The 26,927-nt window shown below is 36.2% G+C and overlaps 1 protein-coding gene across 1 annotated transcript; it reads right to left on the bottom strand.

Moving 5' to 3' along the window:
- Positions 1 to 10,846: 10,846 nt before the first annotated feature.
- On the bottom strand, positions 10,847 to 26,563 carry LOC127550128 (uncharacterized). The gene is made up of 3 exons (XM_051978783.1): positions 25,035 to 26,563; positions 11,889 to 12,026; positions 10,847 to 11,180 (listed from the first exon to the last, which is right to left on the bottom strand). Exon 1 carries the CDS (start codon positions 26,478 to 26,480, stop codon positions 25,281 to 25,283), a length of 1,200 nt encoding a protein of 399 aa, XP_051834743.1. The 5' UTR covers positions 26,481 to 26,563; the 3' UTR covers positions 10,847 to 11,180; positions 11,889 to 12,026; positions 25,035 to 25,280.
- Positions 26,564 to 26,927: the final 364 nt, after the last annotated feature.

Here is a 26,927-nt window from a genome sequence, read left to right as displayed (position 1 = left end):
AAAGAAGTTATATGACAAATTCTAAAATAAGGGTATGGAGCTTAAAGGACAGAGGGACAAGATGAGACTAGCTAATCCTTAAAAGAAAAACAAAGTTTTAATAAATAGGTCAGAGAAACTTATTCCAAGAAAGAATAGACATGGCATAGACTAAATGATGATAGTTGTGATGATGTGAATGTCTTTGTAAATAATTATTATTACAATTAAAGAAACATAGATTTTACTGGGCTCAATACATCTCTACCACATACATATGTATACACACGTACAAGAAAGAATATACACAGTATATATAAATTTCTCTGAATGACTATTAAAGCTTTTTGCAACTTTCCCTCTTCTGCCTCTATATGATCCAAACAAATTGGCTATGTTCCTCTCATGTGAGACTCAACTATTTTGCCCCTTTTCAATTTCTCATGTCTATAATTGTCTCCCTTCTTACCTAGATCTTCTGACTTCCCTGCTTACCTTCAAGACTCAGTTGAAATACCATTTCTGCAAAAAAACTATTTTCCAATGACTTACTTCCACCCCCTACCTTGCTAGTGATTTCTCTCTAAGATAACCTCTAATTCATTAAAATGTGTGTGTGTTGGCAGCAACAAGACTATATGATGATCAGTTCTGATGGACATGGCTCTCTTCAAGAATGAGATGATTCAAAACAGTTTCAATTGTTCAGTGATGAAGAGAGCCTTATACATTCAGAGAGATGACTGTGGAAACTGAGTGTGGACCACAACAGCATTTTCACTCTTTCTGTTGATGTTTGCTTACATTTTGTTTTCTTTCTCATTTTTTTTTTCTTTTTGACCCAATTTTTCTTGTGCAGCAAGATTAACTGCATAAATATGTATACATATATAGGGTTTAACATATATATTTAACATATTTAACATGTATTGAACTACCTGCCATCTAGGGGAAGGGGTGGGGGGAAGAAGGGGAAAATTTGGAATAGAAAGTTTTGCAAGGATTAATGTTGAAAAATCCCCCATGCAGGCACAACCTGGACAGCTTCTAATCTGCACAGTGAGGGGCTAGGCCTGGGGCAATAGAACTTCCCCAGCAGACTGTGCTTCCCGGGGCAGAGACACTTCCAGTCTCTGCAAATCCATTCACTGCTCAACTGCTAATACCCACAACTCCAGGCCAGGCTTTGGCTTGGGGTAGTGAAACTCTCACTGTTCAGCATCTAGCCTTAGGGCAGTCGTTATCCCACACAGTGGGGGTTCTTTGCGGGACACTTTCCCAGCTTGGCCCTGCAGGCCTGAGTTACTTCTTGGTGAAGAACTCTTTCCCAGAGCATTCCAGTACCTCCCTGCTTTTTGTAGCCAGCTGTCAGGACAGCTACCCATCCATACACCTATCACTGCTCTGCAGAGGAAGCTGGTAACCTCCTGGCACTAAAGGGAGACCCTACAGGCTTTAACAAAATGAGTAAAAAAATCAAAAGGACGATTAATAGTTTCTATACAGAAAAGAACAGCTTTTCAATGCTGAAGAGACTAATAGCAGACAATTTCCAGACAATTGTTGGTCCCCAATACAAAAGGCTCTCCTAGAAGAGACTATTAAAAACATTAAAAGAGAACTAAAAGAAAAATGGGGAAAGCAAAGAGAAGCTATGCAAGAGAGTACAGAAAAGGCATATAACTCACTAAAAGAAAAATTTGATAAAGTGGAAAAAGAAAACATGTGAATTGGAAAAGGTAAAAAATTCCCCAAGAAGTGCAGGGAAATGGAATTTGTGAATTGGAAAAAGAAAATAACTCACTAAAAAAAAACAAAAATTAGTGAAATGGAAAAAAAAATCCATAGAGCAAAACAACTCTTTTAAAAACTCAATTGGACATATACAAAAAGAAGTAAAAAAAAAAAAAGCTAGTAAAGAAAATAACTCACTAAAAATCAGAACTGAACAAATAGAAATGACTGATTTATTGAGACATCAAGAATCAATCAAGCAAAACCAAAAAAAAAAAAAAAATGAAAGATTGCGAAAAAATGTCAAATATTTACTTGGAAAAACAACAGACCTGGAAAAGAGATCTAGAAGAGATCACCTGAGGATCATTGGACTACCCAAAAATTATTATGAAAAAAAGAGGCTAGATACTATTTTACAGGAAATCATCAAAGAGAACTGTCCAGAAGTAACAGAACTGGAAGGTAAAATAGGTGTTAAAAGAATTCATCAAACACCTTCTGAAAAAGATCCTAAAATAAAGACTCTGAGGAATATTGTGGCCAAACTTCAGAATTTTCAGACTAAAGAAAAAATTATACAAGCAGCCAGGAAAAAAAACAGTTCAAAACTGAGGTGCCACAATAAGGGTCACGCAAGATCTGGCTGCCTCAACAGTCATCGAAGGCCTGGAATCAGATATTCTGAAAGGCAAAAGAAACTTGGAATGCAGCCAAGAATAAACTACCCAGCTAAGCTGAGTATTTTTTTTTCCATGGAAGAAGATGGACATTTAATGAAACAGAGGAATTCCATTTGTTTCTAAGGAAAAAAAACAGACTTAAACAAAAAATATGATCTCCAACAACAGGACTTGAGAGAAGTAGAAAAAGGTAAAAGGAACTCTTGAGAACTGTATTTCTGTTGTGGATATACATAAAAACCATATATATAATTTGATTTTACTGATAGAACATAAAAAAGGGAAGTAGAAATGGAAAGGAGATAGTATCAGAAAAAGGGAAAAGGGGAGATAAAAAGAGGGAAACTACATGTGACAATGAGGCAAAGGAAACCTATCATAACTGAGGGAACTTAGAGAGGGGGAAGAACATTGTGTGAAGCCTACTCTCATCAGAGTTGGTTCAAAGAGAAAAAAAAATTGACATATTTATTTTACAGAGAATCTTCTCTCACTTCATTAAAAAGTGGGAGAGGAAAAAGGAAAAGGAAAAAGAGTAATAAGGGAAGGATTCAAGAAAGGGGAAGGGATTCAAAGGGAGAAAGGAGGAATACTAAAGAGGGAAAGCTGCGTGATGCAAGTGGGACCAATAAGTTTAATACTAGGGAAGAAGGGAAGGAGGGCAAGAAAAAGAAAAGTATAATCTGGGGATATTAGGATGACAGGAAATACAGAATTAGTAATTTAAACCATAAATGTGAATGGGATGAACTCTTCCGTAAAGAGGAGGCAGATAGCAGACTGGATCAAAAGTCAGAACCCTACAATCTGTTGTTTACAGGAAACACATTTAAAACAAGGAGATACATACAGAGTAAAGGTAAAAGGCTGGAGCAGAGTCTATTATGCTTCAGGTGAAGTAAAAAAAGCAGGGGTAGCCATCCTTATCTCAGATCAAGCCAAAGCAAAAATTGATCTAATTAAAAGAGATAAGGAAGGAAACTATATCTTGCTAAAGGGTACTATAGACAATGAAGCAATATCAGTATTAAACATATATGCACCAAGTGGTATAGCATCTAACTTCCTAAAGGAGAAGTTAAGAGAGTTGCGAGAAGAAATAGACAGCAAACCTATAATAATGGGAGATCTCCATCTTGCACTCACAGAGTTAGATAAATCAAATCACAAAACAAATAAGAAAGAAATTAAAGAGGCAAATAGAATATAGAAAAATTAGGTATGATAGATCTCTGGAGAAAACTGAATAGTGACAGAAAGGAGTATACTTTCTTCTCAGCAATTCATGGAACCTACACAAAAAATTGACCATATATTAGGACATAAAAGACCTCAAAATTAAATGCAGGAAGACAGAAATAGTAAATGCTTTCTTTTCAGATCACAGTGAAATAAAAACTACATTCAACAAAAAGTTAGGTGTAAATAGATCAAAAAGTAATTGGAAACTAAATAATCTCATCTTAAAGAATGAGTGGGTGAAACAGCAAATTATAAACACAATTAATAATTTCACTCAAGATAATGACAACAGTGAGACATCATACCAAAATTTATGGGATGCAGCCAAAGCAGTAATAAGGGGGAAATTTTATATCTTTAGAGGCTTACTTGAATAAAACAGAGAAAGAGAAGATCAATGAATTGGGCCTGCAACTTAAAAAGCTAAAAAAAAGACCAAACTAAAAACCCCCAATCAATTACTAAACTTGAAATTCTAAAATTAAAAGGAGAAATTAATAATATAGAAAGTAAAAAAAAAAAAACTATTGAACTAATAAATAAACCTGAGAGTTGGTTTTATGAAAAAACCAATAAAATTGATAAACCTTTGGTAAATCTGATTAGAAAAAGGAGAGAGGAAAATTAAATTAGTAGTCTAAAAAATGAAAAGGGAGAACTTTCCACCAATGAAGAGGAAATTAAAGAAATAATAAGGGGTTACTTTGCCCAACTTTATGCCAATAAATTTGATAATCTAAGCGAAATAGATGATTACCTCAAAAAATATAGGCTTCCCAGATTATCAGAGGAGGAAGTAAATTGGTTAAATAGTCCCATTTCAGAAAAATAAATAGAACAAGCTATTAATCAACTCCCTAAAAAAAAAAAAAAAAAAAAAAACAAAACAAAACGAAACATCCCCGGGACCAGATGGATTTACATGTGAATTCTACCAAATATTCAAAGAACAATTAGCCCAATGCTTTATAAAAAAATAGGGAATGAAGGACTCCTACTAAATTCCTTTTATGACACAGACATGGTACTGATACTTAAACCAGGTAGGTTGAATACAGAGAAAGAAAATTATAGACCAATCTCCCTAATGAATATTGATGCTAAAATCTTAAATAAGATATTAGCAAAAAGACTACAGAAAATCATCCCCAAGATAATACACCACAATCAAGTAGGATTTATACCAGGAATGCAGGGCTGGTTTGATATTAGAAAAACTATCAGTTTAATTGGCCATATTAATAACCAAATTAATAAAAACCATATGATCATCTCAATAGATGCAGAAAAAGCATTTGATAAAATCCAACATCCATTCCTATTAAAAACCTTTGAGAGTATAGGAACAAATGGGCTTTTCCTTAAAATAATCAGTAGCATGTATTTAAAACCAGCAGTAAGCATCATATGTAACGGGGACAAACTGCAACCATTCCCAATAAGATCAGGAGTCAAACAAGGTTGCCCACTATTACCATTACTATTCAATATTGTATTAGAAATGCTAGCTTTGGCAATAAGAGTGGAGAAAGAGATTAAAGGGATAAGAATAGGCAATGAGGACACCAAATTATCACTCTTTGCTGATGATATGATGGTATACTTAGAGAACCCCAGAGATTCTACTAAAAAGTTATTAGAAACAATTCACACCTTTAGCAAAGTTGCAGGATACAAATAAACCCACATAAGTCATCACCATTCTTATATATCACTAACAAAACCCAACAGTTAGAGTTACAACGAGAAATTCGATTTAAAGTAACTACTGATTGTGTAAAATATTTAGGAATCTATCTGCCAAAGGAAAATCAGAAACTTTATGAGCAAAACTACAAAACACTTTCCACACAAATTAAGTCTGATCTAACCAACTGGAAAAATATTAAATGCTCTTGGATTGGGCAAGCAAATATAATAAAGATGACAATACTACCTAAACTAATTTATTTATTTAGAGCTATACCAATCAGACTCCCAAAAAACTACTTTGATGACCTAGAAAAAATAACAACAAAGTTCATATGGAAAAACAAAAGGTCAAGAATTTCAAGGGAATTAATGAAAAAAATATCAAATGAAGGTGGCCTAGCTGTACCAGATCTAAAATTATATTATAAAGCAGCGGTTACTAAAACCATCTGTATTGACTAAGAAATAGACTAGTTGATCAATGGAATAGGTTAGGTTCAAAGGACAAAACAGCCAATAACTTTAATAATCTAGTGTTTGACAAACCCAAAGACCAGAGTTTTGGGGATAAGAATGCATTATTTGACAAAAATTACTGGGAAAATTGGAAATTAGTATGGCAGAATCTAGGCATTGACCCACACTTAACACTGTACACCAAGATAAGGTCAAAATGGATTCATGACCTAGGCATAAAGAATGAGATTATAAATAAATTGGAATAGCATAGGATAGTTTACCTCTCAGACCTGTGGAAGAAGAAGGAATTTATGACCAAAGAAAAACTAGAGATCACTATTGACTACAAAATAGAAAATTTTGATTATATCAAATCGAAAAGTTTTTTGCACAAACAAAACTAATGCAGAGAAGATTAGAAGGGAAACAACAAACTGGGAAAACATTTTTACAATCAAAGTTTCTGACAAAGGCCTCATTTCCAAATTATATAGAGAATTGACTCTAATTTATAAGAAATCAAGCCATTCTCCAATTGATAAATGGTCAAAGGATATGAACAGACAATTCTCAGACGAAGAAATTAAAACTAGTTATAGCCATATGAAAAGATGCTCCAAATCATTATTAACCAGAGAAATGCAAATTAAGACAACTCTGAGATACCACTACACACCAGTCAGATTGGCTAGAATGACAGGGGAAAATAATGCAGAATGTTGGAGGGGATGTGGGAAAACAGGGACACTAATATATTGTTGGTGAAATTGTGAACACATCCAGCCATTCTGGAGAGCAATTTGGAACTATGATCAAAAAGTTATCAAACTGTGCACACCCTTTGATCTAGCAGTGTTTCTACTGGGCTTATACCCCAAAGAGATACTAAAGAAGGGAAAGGGACTTGTAAGTGCCAAAATGTTTGTGGCGGCCTTGTTTGTAGTGGCTAGAAGCTGGAAAATGTTACAAGTCAGTGGATCGGCAGATTAGCTGTAAATAAATACAAAAGGCTAATTATGAGCTCCTGAACCCCAGAATGCAGGACCTGGCCATGTTTACTCAGCACTGGAAGTCAGTTAACAATACCAGCCCCAGGACAAACAAAAGGAACTGCTTCCCCTTTGCCTTAAGAGCAGACCTCAATCTTTAAAAAAAAAGTGAGCAAAAAAGCAAAAATCACTCTGACCATAGACAGCTTTTATGGAGAAAGAGAAGAACAGATCTTATACCCTGAGAATTCTAAAGACAAATCAGCTCCAGATGAAGTCCCAAAGGGTGATATGAATTGGTCCCCATTTCACAAGGCTCTCTTGAAAGAATTCAAAAAGCATCTTAAAAGAGAGTTAGAAGAAAAATGGGGAAAGAAAATGAGATTTTTGCAAGAGGGTTTGGAAAAGGAAAAACAGAAATTATCTGGAGAAAACTTTAAAACAGATTTGATGAAATGAAAAAAGCAAATAATGCTTTACAAAATAGAGTTGATGAAATGGGAAAAAAAATATTACTCCTTAGAAAATAAATATAAAAAGAAATCAATTCATTGAAAACAGAATGAAAAATGGAAAAATTTGCAATGAACAAAACACCTCAATTGGCCAAATGCAAAAGGAGATAAAAAATCTATTTGAAGAAGATAATTCCTTAAAAATTAGAATTGAAGAAATGGAAACAAAGGACACAATGAGACTTCATGAATTAGTCAAACAAAACCAAAAAAAAAAAAGAAAAAAAATAGAAGAAAATGTAAAATATCTCACTGGAAAAACAACTGACTTGGAAAATAGATGGAGTAGAGACAATCTAAGAATTATTAGATTTCCTGAAAACCATGATGAAAAAAAAAAGAGCGTAGACATCACCTTTCAGAAAATCATCAAGGAAAACTGCCCTAATGCCCTAGATCAGAGAGTAAAATAGCTATTGAAAGAATTCACCAATCACCTCCTAAAAGATACCCAAAAATGAAAACTCCAAGGAACATTGTAGCTAAATTTCAGAAATCAAGGAGAAAGTATTGCAAACAGCCAGAAAGAAACAATTCAAATATTGAGAAACCACAATCAGGATTTACCCAGGACCTAGCAGCTTCCACTTTAAATGATTGAAGGGCATGGAATCTGATATTCCAAAAGGCAAAGGAACTTGAATTGCAGCCAAGAATCAAGTATCAGGAAAAATTTAATTGAACATCATATTTCAGAGAAAAAGATGAATATTCAATAAAACAAGTGAATTTCATCTATTTCTGATGAAAAGATGAGTGATGAATAGAAAATTTGATCTTTAAATACAGAACTCAAGAGAAGAATAAAAAGATAAAAAACAAAGAAAAATAACTTTCTTGTAAAAGTCAAAATGCTTATATCCTTATAAGGGAAGATAATATGTTTAATTCTTGAGATTTTTATCTCGATTTTGAGTATACTTAGAGTATGAAAGTATAACTTGATTTTATTGTGATGATTTTAAAAAGAAACTAGAGAAGAAAAGGTATTTCTATTGGAAGAAGGAAAAAATGGAGTTAAAATGGACTAAATAATGTCTCATAAAGAGGCAAAAAAGATTTATTGCAATTGAGGGAAAGAGGGGAGGAGGATAAGCATTGTTTGGAACTTACTTTCATCAGATTGGCTCAAAAAAAAAAAAGAATATCAGACACATTTAGCTTCACAGAGAAACTTGTTTCACTCTATAGGGAAGTAGGGGGGAGGCTAATAGAAGGGAAAACAGAACAGAAGGGGAAAGGTATAAGAAATGGGGAAGGGGCTGCAAAAGGAGAAGGTTGTTTGAGGGAGGGGTGATCAGTGTCAAAATAATGGGGAGGAGGGAAAGGGACAAAGGGAAGAGAAAATTATAACTGGAGGTAAATAAGATGGCAGGAAATACAGTTAGTAATTTTATCTGTGAATATGAATGGGATAAACTCTCCCATAAAATAGAAGCAGATATCAGACAGGATTAAAAGCTAGAATTCTATAATTTGTTGTTTAAAAGAAACTCATTTAAAGCAGAGTTATACATTTAGAGTAAAACAAGCAGAATCTATTATGCTTCAGCTAAGGTAAAATAAATAAAACAGGGGAAGCAATCCAGATCTCAGATCAAGCAAAAGAAAAAGTAGATCTAATTAAAAGAGATAAGGAAAGAAACTGCATCTTACTTAAAGGAATTTTAAATAATGAAGTACTATCAATACTAAATATATATGCACCAACTGATATAGCATAAAAATTCCTAGAGAAGAATTTAAGAGAGCTGCAAAAAGGAATTAGACAGCAAAACTATACTAGTAAGGGAATCTCAACCTTGCTCTCTCAGAACTAGATAAGTTGAACCACAAAATAAACAAGAAATAAGTTAAGAAAGTAAATTGAATTTTAGAAAAGTTAGGTAAGATAGATATTTGGAGAAAACTGAATGGACACAGAAAGGAGTATACTTTTTTCATGGTGGTTCATGGAATCCATACAAAAACTGAAAATCTATTAGAGCATAAAGATCTCAAAATCAAATACAGAAAGGCAGAAATAGTAAATTCATTTTTCTCAGCTCATGATGCAATAAAAATTATATGCAATAAAAGACTAGGGGAAAATAGGCCAAAAAGTAATTGGAAATGAAACAATCTCATCCTAAAGAATGAGTGGGTGAAACAACAAATCATAGACACAATCAATATTTTCATCCAAAAGAATGACAACAATGTGACAACATACCAAAATTTGTGGGATGCAGCCAAAGCAGTTATTAAGGGAAATTTTATATCTCTAGATGCTATTTGCATAAAATAGAGAAAGAGAAGATCAGTGAATTGGGCTTGCAACTAAAAAAGCTAAAAAAAAAAGAACAAATTAAAAACCCCCAATTAAATACCAAATTTGAAATTCTGAATATAAAAGGGGAGATTAATAAAATTGAAAGTAAGAAAATCATTGAATTAATGAATGAAACTAAGAGTTGCTTTTATGAAAAAACCACAAACTAGATAAATCTTTAGTTAATTTGATTAGAAAAAGGAAAGAAGAAAATCAAATTGTGTCTCAAAAATGAAAAGGGAGAACTTTCCACCAATGAAGAAGAAATTAGTGCAATAATTAGAAGTTATTTTGTCCAATTATGTGTCAATAAATTTGAAAACCTAAATAAAATTGAGGAAAACCTACAAAAAATATAGATTGTCCAGATTAACAGAAGGGGAAATAAATTACTTAAATAGTACCATTAGAGAAAAAGAAATAGAAGTTATTAATCAATTCCCTAAAAAGAAATCTCCAGAGCCAGATGCATTTACATGTGAATTCTACTAAACATTTAAAGAAAATTAATTCCAATACTATGCAAAAACTCATTGAGTGAAATGAGCAGGACAAAGAGATCATTGTACATGGCAACAAGATTATATGATGATCAATTCTAATGGATGTACCTCTTTTCAACAATGAGATCATTGAGGCTAGTTCCAATTATCTTATGATCAAGAAAGCCATCTACACCCAGAGAGAGGACTGTGGAAACATAGTGTGGATCACAACATAGCATTTTCACTGTTGTTGTTTGCTTGAATTTTACTTTCTCATTTTTTTTTCCTTTTTGATTTGATTTTTCCTGTGCAACTAGATAATGGTATAAATATGTATGCATATATCAGATTTAATATAAAATTTTACCATGTTTAACATATATTGGATTACTTGCTATCTAGGGAGAGGGTGGAGGGAAGGGGGGGTGGAATTGGAACACGAAGTTTTGCAAGGGTTAACATTGAAAAATTATCCATGCACATGTATTAAAAATAAAAAGCTTTAATAAAAAAAGAACAGGAAAAAAAAAAGAATTTAAGTGATAGTAGAGGGTGATTCCAAAGCAGGATCTGAATTCAGATCTTCCTGAATCTAAATCCAGTGTTCTTACTCACATGTATAAATATGTATACATATATTCATAAGCTGCTAATGTAGGACTTTAGTGAATGTACATACATATAAAGTTTCTTAATAGCATATATTATATTATATATATATATATACATACATATATATATGTGTGTGTGTGTGTGTGTGTGTGTGTGTGTGTGTGCATACATATACACATGTATATATAAATAATGATGGTGAGGATAATGATATAGTTGAGATTGTTAAGGAAGTAGGTACTTAGGTTCAACATTTGAAGTTCATAGGATCATAACTTTAGAGCTGAAATAAACTGCAAGTGGCCATCTAATTCAACATCTTCATTTTATAGAAGAGAAAACAGACTCAGAAAGTTAGACATATTTTCCTAAGGTCTCACAGGTGCTAAGTAGCAAGGTGAAATTTCAACCCATGTCTTTTTCCTTGAGAATCTTCTGCTATGTCATAGTTTCCAATTTCATGGATAGGGATGGGGAACCTATTATAGACAAAAAAAATAGACAAAATTATCTTTGTTCTTCAAAGGACATTTTTATCTGTAAAATAAGATTATTTGATCAATTGAAATCTGGAAGGGGCCTTAAAACCATCTAGTCCCTTTTAAAAAAAAAAAAGAAATATGACCACAAAAATGAATTAAAGGAGCCCATAGCAGAACAAGAATTTGAACCCAAATCCTCTAACTCCAAATTCAGTATTTTTTTCTATGACATCAGGTAGCCTCCCTTATTAAATGCATTCTTTTTACATCTCCAGGTCTCATGATCTATATCTTGCAACTGGACCCACATGGCTACAGAGGGGAAAGGGAGGCTGGTCCTTCCCCACTTAGTTCCAATTCACTCACATCTCCTGGAATCATCTTCCTGATGTCATGGGGTCCTCTTTGAGAAAGAAGGACAAACAACAACATGGACATTAACATTTCACTTGGAGAATTTCTAGCTAAAATACAACTCAGAATTGTCCAATTGACATCACTTGAAATCAATAAGTAAAATTCTCTTCCCCTTGCCTGGTTATTTCTATGGTATTAAAGACTACTTAAAAGCACTCTGGGAATTCAGAAGCATCCATTCTTATTCTCAAATTTGCAAAATAGCAATCTAGATTTCTTATCTGCAGACAGTTGGCTGGAGACTGCCTGTGCTACATTAGCAGGAAACAAGGGAAGACAAGTCCATACCCTTCAAGGGTCTTGAAAGCCCCACCACAGGCATCCTGGGCTGTCAGTCAGCATCAGGTCACCCAGCAGGACATAAGCACCAGTTAAAATCATCAGTAGTTGGCTTGATGCTGAGTGACACTCAGCCAGCCAGGAATCCTGGTGGGAAAAAAGAAAGAAAGAAAAGTGGTCTTCTCCATTATGTATTTATATGTTGAAATCTATTTTCTGAAGCTCTACTTTTAGCCCTTTAAAATAAGTTATTGATACCTTTTGTTCTTAATATGACTTTTATTTCCAAAAATATCTCTTTTACCTCCCTTGCAACAAAGATTTAAAAAGAAATAGAGAGGGAAAAGTTTAGAAAAACAACACATCTGATAACATATACAATTTTCCACACCCATAGTTCACCTGTGCAAAGAACGAAGAAAAGAATTTTTAAAAATCTCTTCCTTAGGCTCATCATAGGATATTATAGTTATAAAATATTCTATTTCATTTTGAATTTTCTTTGTAATTATGCTGTTATAGTTGTGATTATTGTTTTCCTGGATTGGCTTATTTCACATTGTATCAATTCACTTAAACTTCTCATATTTCCTTGAATTCATCATGGTCATCATTTTTATGGCACAGCAATACTTCTATTACATTCATCTACTATAACTTGTTCGGTCTTTCTTGAACTGATAGCTATCTACCTATTTTCAGTTCTTTGCCACTACATATAATGTAAATATTCTCATAGATCGATGCAGAGATATAGTCAAAACAAGTCATTTATTAAGTGCCTATTATATGCCAAGAACCATAATAAGTACTGAGAATACAAAAATAAAAGTAGTCCCTGATTTATATGTATATGTATGTATATATAGGTATATGTATATGTGTGTATATATATACATACATATGTCGTGTACATATATCTATATGATTTTTCTATCTGGCCTTCTTGGGAAATCCATGGGATTTTATTTCTATAAAATTCTTGCACACAGACCAGATAAAAATAAAACTTTCATTATATAGTTGGACCCTGAGTAGAAGGTTGATTTAGAAGGCTCCTACCCATGTTCAAGATAATTGATCCTTTGAAGACATAAATTCAATACTTTAAGGATATGTGTTTACATGGTGGGTATTCCTTCTTCTCTAATGCAAAATATAACTTCCCTAAATCTTAGAATATCTGTGTGAGTTGCTGAGATCAAAAAATAAAATTATCACCTGGAAACCACCTGATAATATGTCTGTCTGAACTTAGCTAGGCAATTGGCCTGCAAGCCACTACTGTTTGTATTCAAGATTTTTCCAGACAGGTAAGTGATGTCAAGGACTTATAGCTAATTGACATAATCCTTAGAATCACAAAAGTCACCTTTTACCAAGATGAAACAATCAGCATAAGACTCTTGTGAAGCATATATTTTATATCACTTTGGGAAAAAATTATACCAGGTGTCTTTGTTCAGGGAGGGTCATTATATTTTTCCCCTAGGAATTGTGGTTAAAGGATCACCTGTCAGATGATCAAATCCACTTATGAAAACCACTAGAGAGGGGAGATGTATACTGCATCATACCAGTGAATTAGCCTGTCTTCTAAAGTATATTTAAATTTTACTTTGACATTTTCTCTGAGAGATTTCTTTTGTTAAATCTACAGTATTGATCATATAGAAAATTTGTTTCCTTGTAATTACTGATACAAACACCAGATTGGGAATTAGATTTTTGTTCCTTCTATAATATCAGCTGAGTTAGTCTAGTTGTCTACCATCTAATCAGAAGTATATACCCATTACTTGTTCCTACTGATTCTCAATAATCCTTTTATTTTTTTCTGTTGGAAGACTAAAAAGTTAACACTCCATAATTTTCCAAAGGATTTTTGCAAGCTAGGGAGAGCTTTAGCCACAAACATATCATGGAAAAATCCCAAATCCATTAAAAGATAATCCATTTCTCTGTAATTTCAAGGGAAAGTGCAAAACAATAGTATAATAACAGCATTCCTTTCTGAAAACCTATGAGACAGCACCTGCTGGGATAGATCAAATGTAATATTTCATTTTTACTACACACCTCTATAGTAGCATTAAAACAGTCCTTTCCAACATGATGTATTATCAGTAGGAAAGGAAGTAAAGAGAAGAGTTGCAGAATTTCTGAATCTAAAAAAAAAAGGCATTTGAAATTTGCCTTTCATTTTTTCTTATCTGAGGACATAAGGAATCCCCTGACAGAGGATCATAAGACCTAGAGATAGAAGAAACCTTAGAGATATCCTCATATGGCCCCAAGCTCCCAGTTTCACCATTCTTTTTTTTTTTCTTCTCAAATATAACAAAAGAACAATGCTAGATATAGAGAGTCAAAATTTTCACATCATTCAATGGAAACTTTAAAAATTTAGCATGGAACATGATTCCATGTTTGGTGTTTCCATAAAACTGTTTGAAACATGAGTCATCACACACATACACACACAAACATATGCACATATACACACACATACGCACATACTCTTCTATGGGAGGGAAGAAGCAAAGGTACAATGTGGCACCCAATAAGCAAAGAAAAGCAGAAAGTTAAGGAGTATAATCAATGCATCTTTTTTTTTTCCACTACTGATGCTATCAAAATAGTCACCAGGGCCAAAAGTGATTCTTGGCAGAAAAAGCATAAGAACCATTAACTCAGACATGCGTAAATGGGAACTTGGCCCAAATAGACTGCATTTAAGGTATAAAACGAAATGAGTTTGCCATATCAAGATGCTACTTCTTTGGTTAAATATATTGGATTTAACTTCCAAGTGGTCATGACACAAACAAAAGTCAGCAAATGGAGGCTTTATACCTAGCTCTGACATAAAAGCACTGGAAAATATTGAGCAAATTGTTTCACCACTTTGGATTTCAGTTTTTTCATCTGTAAAATTAAGTGAATGGGCTAGATCATTTCTATATCTTTTCTAGTCAAGTTTCAATCTTTCTGGCTCAAAGACAAGGATGGCTCTCCCCCATCCCAATTTGTTCACTTTCATAATCAATACACTTTTTTTAAAATTAATCATTAATATAGTAGGAAAAGCACTGCACTTGAAAAAAGAGGATGACTGGGATTGAATATTATATATCACTACTATATTTTACTGCCACTTCTTGTGTAACTTTGAGGTAGTTACTTTATCCTTTTGGATATGTTTCCTCATCTGTAAAATAAAATGATTGAACTAGATGATTTCAAAGGTTTCATTTAGTTCTAACTCTTCTCATTGTATTGGAGGTTAAAAATTATATAGATAGCAATAGATAAAAAACATAAACAGTCAGTTTTCGAAGAAAACAACTCAAGCTATCAACAACTATCTAAAAAATGTTGCTGTTGATATCATATCCCTTAGATTGATAAAGATTAAAAAATAGTAAATTGATAAATGTTGGAAAGATTGGGAAGGGAGAATCATACTAGTATACTGTTGGTGGGGCTATGAAATGGTCTAGCTATTCAGAGAAAACATTTTGTAACAATGTTCAGAAAGTTCCTCAATGGTGAATACTCTTTGATTTTACTAGAACACTGCTAGGCCAAAGAAATCAAAGAAGAAGAAAAATGATCTTTATATCCAAAAACATTTATAATAACTTTTTTATGGGAGTCAAAAATCAGAAACTAGGAAGGTGTCCCATTGGGAGGTAACTAAACAAATTCTAGTACTTGAATATAATGGAATATGATTAACTGTACAAAATAATAAAATGCAACAGAATGCTGCAGAGGAAATTAAGAAAATCTCTCTGAAATAAAAACGGAATGAAAAGAGCAAAACTAGAACAATTTATACAATGACAGTGAAAATATAGAGGAAAAATAACTGATAAACTTTGGGACTATGATTAATGTATAGTCTAGAAATCTGAATATGAAACTTATCTCTGACAAAAAGCTGAGAGAGTCAAACATTTTCACACATGGCTAATGTAGGAATATATATATATTTTTCCTTTTTTTTTTTTTTTTTTTTTTTTTTTTTTTTTTTTTTTTTTTTTGGCTGAGGCATTGAGGTTAAGTGACTTGCCCAGGGTCAGAAATCTAGGAAGTGTTAAGTGTCTGAGACCAGATATGAAGTCAGGTTCTGTTGACTTCAGGGCTGGTGCTCTATCCATTGTGCCACCTAATTCCCTAATATGAGAATATATCTATTTAAAAAAAATATATTCATTTTTCTTGTTGTTGTATCATTAGAGTGGACAGTGGAAGAACAGTTTGCAAGTCCATGTAAAAAAATACATTTATATTTTAAAAAGAAAATAGCATGAAGAGAAGGTAAAACAAAATTAAAATGCATGTGCTATGATTAATGATTAGGCTAATAACTGGATACAAATTTTTTAATGAAAATAATGCACACAAAACAAAGATGAACTTTTCTAAAAACCAGGAATGATACTAAAGTTTTCTGGTATTTGGATTTATAAAGAGCATCAAAATGGCCATCAGTTGTTAGGTGACCTTGCTAATGAGAACAAGATCCCAACCAAGGGCAAAATCACAAGGAAGAGTGGGATTGTCTTCATGGTCACAAATGGTAATCCTCTATCCCATCCCCATTAACTCCTCTTGTAAATACACACTCCTCAGGAGAAAGGAATGAATGAAGATGACTCAAAACAAATTCATCCCCACTTATGGAAAACCAATTTCAATTAAAGTTCAAAATGTATTCAAGATACTTTCCAGGTTGTTGTCAACCTTTCTTTTTAGACTTCTCAAAAAGTCCTTATCTTTTTACTTCCTTCTACACACACCTATGTGATAATCTACCTTTTTAAAATTCTCTCCCTCCCTATACTTGCCTTGTACTCTCTCTACTTCCCTGCCAGCTGAATTCCTATTTCATTTTAAAGCTCAGTTTAAGGAACACTTTCTCCATAAGACTGTTCCTATTAAGTCTTCCATAAGACTGGTCATAAGAATGATCTTTCTTCTAGTCTTCACATAACATTTTGTTCTATACCACTCTGATGTACTTATCATGGAATATTATATATTACAATTATTTGTATTTGCTCCATAACACCCTACTTGACTATAATAGTATGAGAGAAAAAGTATAAATGAAAGTATTTCTTGGCTGAAATGTATATCTCTCTCAGGACTATTAACACAGAGTTCTGTACATCGGAAACATCAAATAAATAATTACACATAGTAGTTGCTTAATAAATATTCATTTACTGGAATTGAATTTGCTAAAAATAATAAATGTTGTAAACAAGACAGTTCCTAAAGAATATGAATAACTCAGATAACACCAAGGAGATTCAGTCCCAGGATAACTCATTTTATATATTTGTCTAACCTATCAACCTTCTTTTCCCACTTTTGAATAAAGGTGAAAACAGGTTTAAATGAAACTCAGAAATAGCTATTCATTAATTTATGATTCCTTCAACAAATGTGTATTAAGCACTAGCTCTGTTCAAAATATCTGAGGGTTGAGTAGACCCTGCTTTCAAGGAACTTGTAAAATAATAGGAGAGAAAGAAACATACAAATAAATCCATACTCTCTCTTGACTTTGAAAATAAGATTCTGAATTTGTCACATAATTAGATAGAACTGTTGATCAGTTTATTTTACTATAAAATGAAGATAATCGTAGGATCTAAAGCTTAAAGGAATGTTGGTTCTAATTTTAAAGATGAAGGAACCAAGATCACCTGGAAGATTGTACATTTAAGTTTGCAGGGACAAAGCTACTCTTTTAGCCAAATCCTATACCTCCAAATCAAGTATTCTATTACACTGGACTAGAAGACTTTTTAAGTATCTTTCAGATCTATGGTTTTAGGATTCTCTCATATAGAGAGTAGTTCTTAAGTAGTTCTTAAATTTATATTTAGTGCTGAAAGAGATCTTAAAGATCAACTACTGCAAATGCCTAAATTTACAAATAACTGACAAAGACTTGTCCAAGGCCATACAACTAGTTAGTGAAAATTGGTGTTTCAACTCAAACTTCATTTGAAATTCAGGACTCTACAATACCATTCTTCCTTTCTAAATAACAAAGCATAATGAGTATATAGCTTAGAATTCTTGGTTATCACTTTAAGCACCATTAACATGTAATATTTTAGAAATTCTTGGAAAGTAACTGAATATTTCCATCTAAAAAGTTTCTATATTCACCTAATGTTCAACTTTCATCCTTCAACTTTAGGCACTTAAACCTCTTTTAGTGACGTCTTCTTCTACACCCTTGCTACCTTCATAACTCCATTGCAGATTAACATTTTAGATTACTTTCTTTCAAGATTGTGCCCTCAAGCTAACTTCAGAGGATAATGTGATAAATTCCTGCTAAGGCATTCACCTTTTATCTCTATCCAAGGTGGCTTAGATTTAATAATAAGCAAGCATTTTATATCCAAAGGACTGAATCTCTAATGATAAAATGTTCTATACTGTTACAAGCTAATGAGAATGATATTTTAGGAACAAATGTCCTTGCTAATACTTATCTCAAATTGCCCAATGTTGTCTTCTCAGTAGGCCACTCCTTCCTGTCTCTGCCCATCCACCCAGTTCTTTAGCACTAAACAGGGCTGACTTTCATGAAGAAAATGTCCCATTTTTCTTTTCTATGGCTTCTCCTTGGTGAGTAGTTGCTTTCACTTTTTGATAATGATTTACAAAGCCTCTTTGAATGCAGAGAAGGTGCTACATTAAGAAGTTTCTGTTGCCTTGTCAGCACTGATTATAATGTTTCCAAAGGATCATTTACAATATACTGCACCAATGATCTGTGTCTTAATATCTCCATAATATTGACACCATGTGATAAAGATCTACGTGTTAACAACTCCATAGTGCAATGCAAGGAGTTCAGCATTGGAAGCTATATTTGGGCTGAGCAAGCCTTGAGTCATTTAGTCATACCCCAAAGCACCCCAAAAGTAGAAAGATCCCAAGGTGATTTTTTTTTAAATCAAACACACAGAGTTGTTCAGCAATATAGGGGAATTTTGTCTGATCCGTAACTTTGCCTAGGACTCAAGACCATAAATTCTTACCAGGTGCTTTAGAAATGATGAAAATTATCAATGGATGTACCCATTTCTCAAAATCTGCCTGAAATCCAACACTGAATGGTTTGAAAGGCTTGGATGTGATCACTTTAAGTAATCTCACTGGGAAAAAAAAAGGTTGATGTTCCAGGAACTCACAAAACCTTATTAACACAACACTTGGAAAGTCATCCTTCTGTCTATTTCCCTGTCATCTAAAATTTGTCCCATCAGCAAATTCTCAAGTACAACTCAAAATGTCTCAGTTTAAGTTCAAATTTGGTATTTTACAGAAGATGGCACAAGGAACATTTAAATATTTACCAACTTCCAACCTTTTGTATTAAAACATGGAACTATCTTCCCTTTAAGTTAGTAGCACTGAACTAAACTTCAGAGTCTAGACTAGTAATGGAAGAACAAATATATGCCTATAACATTGAAAAAATTATTTTAATTTTTTGAATTTTAGTGTTTTCAGTGGGACACTGAGGGCATCAAAGTAGGGAATAAATTTAAAAAAAAAAAAAACTTTGTGCTTCTGAAATTCTTAACCTTGCAAATTTTAGAGTTGAGAGATGTGTTTCTTTTACTGTCTAACTAATGGGTTGCAATATATAACACTGGAGGTGTTATCCATGAGAGCCAAGATCATCTAATGATAGAGAAAGATAAAAATCATCTATTTGCAAGACAATATAATGCAAAATGGATGGCTTTAGAGTCAAATAAATTGAATTTATATCTGGTTGTCATAACTTTGCACAAATTATTGAACCTCTCTAAATCTATTTCCTAATCTGTAAAATGGGGACAATAAAATCTATAGCACTTATCTCACAGAGTTGTAATGAGGTTCAAATGAGATAATGTATATAAAGTATTTTGCAAATCTTCTATGCAAATGTCAATTATTATTATTAATCACATTAGCACTTTCAAATCAAAACACTCCTTCTAATCATCTTTTAAATAACAACTCACTATAACATATTCAAATATTATTATCCTAATATATCTATAACTACTATGACTATCTTTCTATATTTTATAGCTCTTTGGGTACACATTTACCTACAATTTAAGATTTCCATTTTTTTTTGAATTTCAACTTATCCCCCTTCTGAAATTCAAAAGGCTACATCAAATCATTTTGAATTAAAATCATTTAAACTGAACAAGACATCCTTTAATTCTCAGTTAGTTTAATGTTATTTTTTAAATTATAAAATGCCTGTTATGTGCAGTGTATTATGTTATATCTTCATAAAATCACAAATTTAGAGCAGGACAGGGATGTAGAAGTGGTCAATCCAGTGCCTTCATTTTAAATGAGAAAATGAAGACTCTGTGAGATGAAATAACTTGCCCAAGGTCATATAGGTAGCAAGTTACAGAGTTGAGCTCTCTGCAACTCTGATTTTGTATCATTTCTATTATATCACACTACCTTTAGTTATTTAATAATGGGGGAAGGGGAAAAAGGATGATGGGACACAGAGAAGGGTGTCACACAAAAAATAACCATAGCACAAACAGAATATGATGAGCACATGAGAGAAATAGAAAAAAAAATCCTATGTAAAGCCCAAGGAGGAAAATACCATTTCTGATTTTGGAAAGGTCAAATAGGGAACAGTTCCTAGTTGAGAAAATATTTGAACTTTAAAGGATAGAGAGAATTATACCAGACAGAGGAATATATCACTCATTTCAATCCAATCTAAAATATTTAATTAGAGGAGCAAGGGAAGGAAGGAGGAAAGGAAATAGGGAGAGAGAAAGAAGGAAGGAAAAAATTGGAGAGAAAAAGCATGAATAAAGGGAAAAGAGAAGAAGGGAGGAAGGAAAAAAGAAAAAAGAGGGGAGGAAAGAAGTAAAACAAATGAAGGAAGGGAGGGAGGAAAAGGAAAAAAGAGGAAGGAGAAAAGGAGGTAGAGAGGAAGAGAGGAAGTGGAAGGGAAAGAGAGTGAAGGAAGGGAGGGAAGGAAGAAAGGAAGGACAAAAGGAAGGGAGGGAAGGAAGGAGGGAAGGAGAAAGAAAAGAAAAAAGGAAGGAAGGAAGAAGGAAGATGAGAGAGAGAAACCAGAACAAGCAAAAACATCCCAAAACAAAGTTAACAAATGATGCTTCTGATCAATTTTACATCATCATTGAGGAAAAAAAAAACAAAACAAACAAACAGGCTTTTACCATCGAAACTGCAATGAAAGTCCAATGTATAAAAGATATAATTGTTTTGAATAATGGCAATTCCTGCCTTCATGTTGCATATTCTTGAATGATAGCAAGACAAAAATAATAATAACATAAATCCAACAGCAGCTTTTCAGAGGTACCCAGAGCTCAATTACTATCACAAGTAAAAGGTCAAGGTTAAAAGCAGCACAGTCTCAGAAAATAAATTTGGATCTCCAAAGAAAAGATGAGAAAACGGAAGACTAAATAAGAAGTCTGACAACTTTAATCACTTTCCAATAAAATGAAATGAGAAGATATCTGAGATGCTGCAAAGGACATTAAATTAGACTACTTGTGAAATTCTGGAGTGAAAGGGGGTCACTTCTTTTTTATCTGAAGAACATATCATTCAAATATTATGGGGGACCTAGGAGGACAATTATTAATCATATTATCTTCAGTCAGTCAGATCCATGAGGGTCACCTGCTACTACTTATCTGAGACTCCACTAACCTAGGAAGGCTCTGCTTAAAGTAGCTTTTGACACAACTGTCTGCTAACCTGCCTCCCAGTGACACTTTGGTCAATGATTTGTACAAATAGGAACACTAAGGCTGTTAAGAAGCACTTTATGCTTTTTGAATGCTTTGATCCTGCCAGGGCAGGAAGTAAATAGTTTAACAAATGCCTATATGATTGCTGTGCAACTCATTTCTCAAATAACAGTCAACAGATTTCCTAATCCATAAATGCTCAAATCCAGGCTACAAACAAACTCGTAAACCTGGGGTGACTTTCTACTCCGGCTTGTTTCCTCTATAATTATAAACTATCCTATCAGAAGGCAAAGCTGCAACAGTTGTATGATGAAAAGGACAGAAAATAAAGAGAAATAATGATGCCCTCAAATAGAGGGATCCTCATGACACCCCCAACCAATATCTGCCTTGCTCTAGGATCCATTGGCTACTAGAGCTGAATGAGTGATGATTTCTGTCCTTCCCTCTTTGGTTCTTTAAACCAAAATTTAAAGTGCAACTTCACAGAATATACTTTTAAAGAAGAGAGGTTCTCTGAAGCCTGCTTAAAATTCAGTTGTTTGGAAACATCCAACAACTAATAATAAAAATAATTTATAAAACCCTTAAAATATTTCCTAATAATCAGCTATGTGAGGAAAATGTGCAGATATAACTATCCACATATTACAGATTTAAACTGAGGCTCATAGAAGTGACATAATTTGTCCAAGCTCACATATAGGATGTGAGATACCAGAGCTCCTTTCTAACCCAGATCTCTAATCCAAGTTTAGTGTTTTTTCCCCTCTATGAAGGAAGTTCAACTGGATAGGGAAATTAGAACAAATCAAGAGGGGAAAAAAACTCCTATAACTATATCATGTGTACACTCTACTATATTGTACTTAGATGCCAACAACCTAGCTCATAAACCTGTGCACTGTGCAGACACAGTAGGTATTTGATAAATGTTTGTTGAGTGAATGTTTGAATGGATGAATCAATCAGTCAGTGGAAAACATATTTACCTGATAAGCATTCGTTCAGAAGTTCATCGAAAAGGAATGTTCCTGTCTCTATGTGGATTTACCAAGAGCTAAACTTTCAATTTCTGTTTTAGCCAATGAATTCCAGTCCTAAAGTGAGGTAATTCCAGTTTATTTCACTACTTCCTAGTGAAGCAAACAGTAGCAGTTACTAGCCTCATAAGGAATAGGGTCTGTCCACTTCTTTAGAGCCTATTTTATACAAATTTTTAAAAATCTCACAAACTCTGTCTTTATCTTAATCTCTCTCTCTCCCTTCCCAATCTCTCGCTTTCCTTTTGACACACAATCCACGACCCCTAAATCTCTCAGCTCCTCCGCTCCTACTAGTGACCAGATCCCGCCGGTCCCTTTGCCAAGAAGACGGCAACAGAGACCACGTTTCCCAATGAATGCGTGAGTCCCATGCTAATACCGCGGACTAACTCGCAAAGGGTCAACAACATTCGAATACTAGACTGGAATCTAAGCCTTGGAATCTTTTTCAGTGGAGTATGAAGTGGGAACAGCTCTGAAATTGAGAGGGACTGGAGGAAAGGGAAAGTAGGGCTTGGAAGGACAGAATTAAAGAAAAGCAGGAGGAAAAAACGGATTGGAGAACAGGAGTAACAGTTCCGCACATTTCGGTGTCTCTCGTTACTTTCCTACGGCTGAGATCTATTATCTCCTGCAAGTAGAAATCACTATGCACAAATTATAGAAGGAGGAACTCTGAGAAGTCGGAGATGTATCCATCAATCAAGCTAATTAATGTTGGAGCAGCACTTGAATCCATAGCTCTCGGCACTACACTCAGCTGTTGACTAGGAGAGTCAGCCAGCTCTAAAAGAAATCGAGGGCTCCTGTCTGTTTTTCCAGCTGCTTTCACTTTCTGTCCCAACCTTAGAGAAGTAAAACTTAATCTCTGAGCAAACTCTATCTGTTCAGGCAGCCAACTTGAGCCATCCTCCCACACAAATCACACACAAACACACACACACGTAAGGATCGAGATTTGAAGCGAAGGGGAGGGGTCGGGGGCTAGCACTAACCATTGCTGGGTGAAAAGAAAGAATGAAGGGACAAGACAAGAATTCCCATCAGTTTTGCGAAGATTTAGCTGTTAGCTTAGCTTCAGGCCTTTAGGTTCTGGAAAGCTGGGATCCTGGGTCACCCGGAAGGGCTAGTGTCTGTCTTCCCGAGGGAAGCAGCAGCTTGCCCACTCCAGCTAGGGACCAGCCAAGTCCGCAGCATCCTTTCTGAATGGCGCCTCAATTGCCTTGAAGTTCAGTCACATCCTCTATCAGCGACACAAAGAGGGCCTCAACAGAGAGTTCACTTGTTTCCCCAAAGAGACATCAAAACAACTGTATTTGGATGGCATTCATGCGCTCATACAAACATCACACACACGCATACACATACATGTATACATAGAGACTGACGGGCTAATAAAATCATACGGAGAAGGGAAGTGAATTTCCTTACCCCATGTTTAGAGATATCATACCCCAGAGCAGTAGCAGCAAAAAAGCCCGTGGGGGGTATTCCCTCCCCCGTGCCCAATCACAAAAAGACTGGGTCCAGCAGTCACCTGTTGGATGCTCAGAGTCCTCACCAAGCTCTGTCCAGCTGCAGCGCCACAGCCTATCCTACCCTCTTCAAACCCTAAGCTGTCACTGATATCTCCGTTTCTCCCTGCCAGGTCTTGGATTTTTTAGAGTTGCCTGCTCAGGGATGTGTCTTCTATTCCTGTAGCTGAATAATTTCACGCGCGTATCTTCTTGCCGCTCCGGTCTCTCCCCAGTGCATGCATGCACACACACACACACACACACACACACACACACACACACACACACACGCTCTGCTGTTAATATTCAAGCTGCTCAACGCTCCTTTAATGAAGTGCACGCGGCCTCCTCCCGCGCCCTAGCAGTCATTCCTGTCGATCTCTAAGCGCTTACATTCTGCACCTGCTAACCTACGGACACATTGCAATGTGTGAACAGCTTGCCCATACGCCCCTGTTTCAAGATTCAGTGAAGGGAAGCCGTGCACTGTGTGCCCTACTCTCTTGACTCCCCATTTATCCCAGATACCCGCCTCGGAATTGGGATGCGAGGGGGGAGGGGAACAACTCTTGGGAATCAAGCGAGTGGCTGGGTTTGGTGGAGCTGGAGCTCCGCGAGACTGCCGGTCACACAGAGAAAACCACAACTTCCCCAGTGACCCGAACCTAAGAGCCGGGCCGAGCCTCAGGTCCCCTTCCCAGGAAAGGGGCAAATCGACAACTTCAGAGAGACCGTGCCCGCACTAAAGTGGGTAACTGGGCGCGGTGACGAGCTACTCACCCCTTGGTCTGGGCGCCGGCCGGAGCCGCCCCCTCGCGGGACTGAAGGGCGAGCAGCAAGTGCAGCAGAAGGACTGTATGGGTCTCTGTGTGTGTGTCTGTGTATTAATTTTGCTCCCCCTCCGTCTTCTCCCGGCTCCGCGGGAGCTAAGCGCTCCAACTCCAGCCTCTCAGTGCAGGCAATCCCATGAGGGGAGAGGCAGCGAGCGCGCAGCCCGGCCGGGAGTACATCCCTCCTTTGGACGAGTCAGCGAAGCCACAGAATGGGGGGAGGAGGGGGAGAGAGGAGGAGGAAAGAAGGGGCTGGAAATGAAGTTGGGTGGGAAGCGGGGCGGAGGGTGGGGGTGACCGACCCCAGCAGCACCAACTCTCCTTGGACTTTAAGCACCCGGCTGCATGCACCAACGCTCTTTTCCTCTGGTTCTAGCTGCGGCTCCGGCTCCCAAGCCCTCCCGGAGCTTCTAGCCGTGGGCTGGCGATCCGGCCGCCCCCTGAATCCAGGCCCCAGCCGGAGGGAGCAGCCGGACGCCTTGACAGCTGCGGGGAAACCTCTGTCCGCTCCCGCCGGCCGCCGCCTACCCAGAGCGCCGCTGCATCGTGCTTTCCGGCAGACAGTCAGGCAGGCAGGGAGGGAGAGAAGGAGGGAGGGAGGAAGAAGAGAAGGCGGGGAAGGAGGGCGGGGGCCGGAGAGCGGGGTTTTCTCCTTTTGCTCACAGGCTTCGGGTTTTAGGGCTCTCCCTCCCCTACCCACCCGCCTCCCCCAAACCCTCTTTTCACGGTGTCCTCTCTCTCTTTTTCCCTCCCCCTCCCTGTGCTTGCACTGCTCTCTCCCAGATTCCCGTTTCCCTTGATGCTCTGCTGGGTTCCGGCTAGAGACTGAGAGGGCGGCAGCAGCCAAGGCTTGAGCCGGTTTGGGCAAAAGCAGTAACAGTAGCAGTAGCAGTAGCAGCAGCAGTAGCAGCCTTGGCCGCCGCCGCCGCCTCTTCCCGCGCGCCCACGTGCCGGAGTCCCGTTGTGCGCGCGCCAGTGGGGTAGGAGGGCGAACTAGAGATTGGTGGTGGGAGGAGGGGAGAAGCTTCTTTAGAGGAGAAATGGAAAAGATACCAAGGGAGAAATGGACGAAGGGCGCAAGACCCAGTCTGCGGCTCCGGGAAGCCTGATGTGCAAATTCCACCCTTTCCCTCTTCCTCCCCTTTGCAGAACACAGAAAGCCAGAGAAAGGGAGACGGGGGGAGGGGCCCTCTCCACTCCGCAGGATCAGCAACAAGATGAGGAAGCAAAGAAGCTGCTTCCTGACTCTGCCAAGAGGACAAATTCCAACCGTTCTCTGCTGCCTGTCCCTTCTTTCCCTCCCCGACTCCCTCATCTTCACACCCCCATGCCCAACCAAATAAAAGGGTTCTGACAGAGCTGGCCGAAGGTTTGAGGGAGAGGGTGTCAAAATCATTGTGTACGCTGGCTTCCCTTAGGGTTCTCCTCATCTATGGACTTTTCCCTCTTCTTTTAAAAAGAGACATACTCGTCTCTCTCTTCTACTAAAAGCTGTCTTTGGCTTTCAAGATGGGAAGTTATTTCCTACCATCAACCTATCCGAAATATTTATCCAGTTCTTACTATGTTCAAGGTACTGTGGAGATGGCAAAGATGAATAAGACACCATTTTTACAGTAAAGGAGCTTACCACATGTTTAAGGAAATATGTAATAATCATTTGAAAAGTTAAACAATATAAGTTTGTCAACTATAAAGTGAATATTAAAAGGCAATATAGCAGGAAAATGCTACATGTGGAGGTGGAGCTCTGCATCTTCCATCTTTACCATATATAGCACTACCTGTGTGACCTTAAGCAAGTCATTTAACCTGTCTGGGCCTGTGTGTCCTCAACGGTGAA

Source organism: Antechinus flavipes, chromosome 2, assembly GCF_016432865.1.
Source record: "Antechinus flavipes isolate AdamAnt ecotype Samford, QLD, Australia chromosome 2, AdamAnt_v2, whole genome shotgun sequence".
Taxonomy (NCBI): Eukaryota; Metazoa; Chordata; class Mammalia; order Dasyuromorphia; family Dasyuridae; genus Antechinus; species Antechinus flavipes.
Note: the sequence above shows the minus strand (reverse complement) of the source record. Positions and strands in the feature narration are given on the sequence as shown.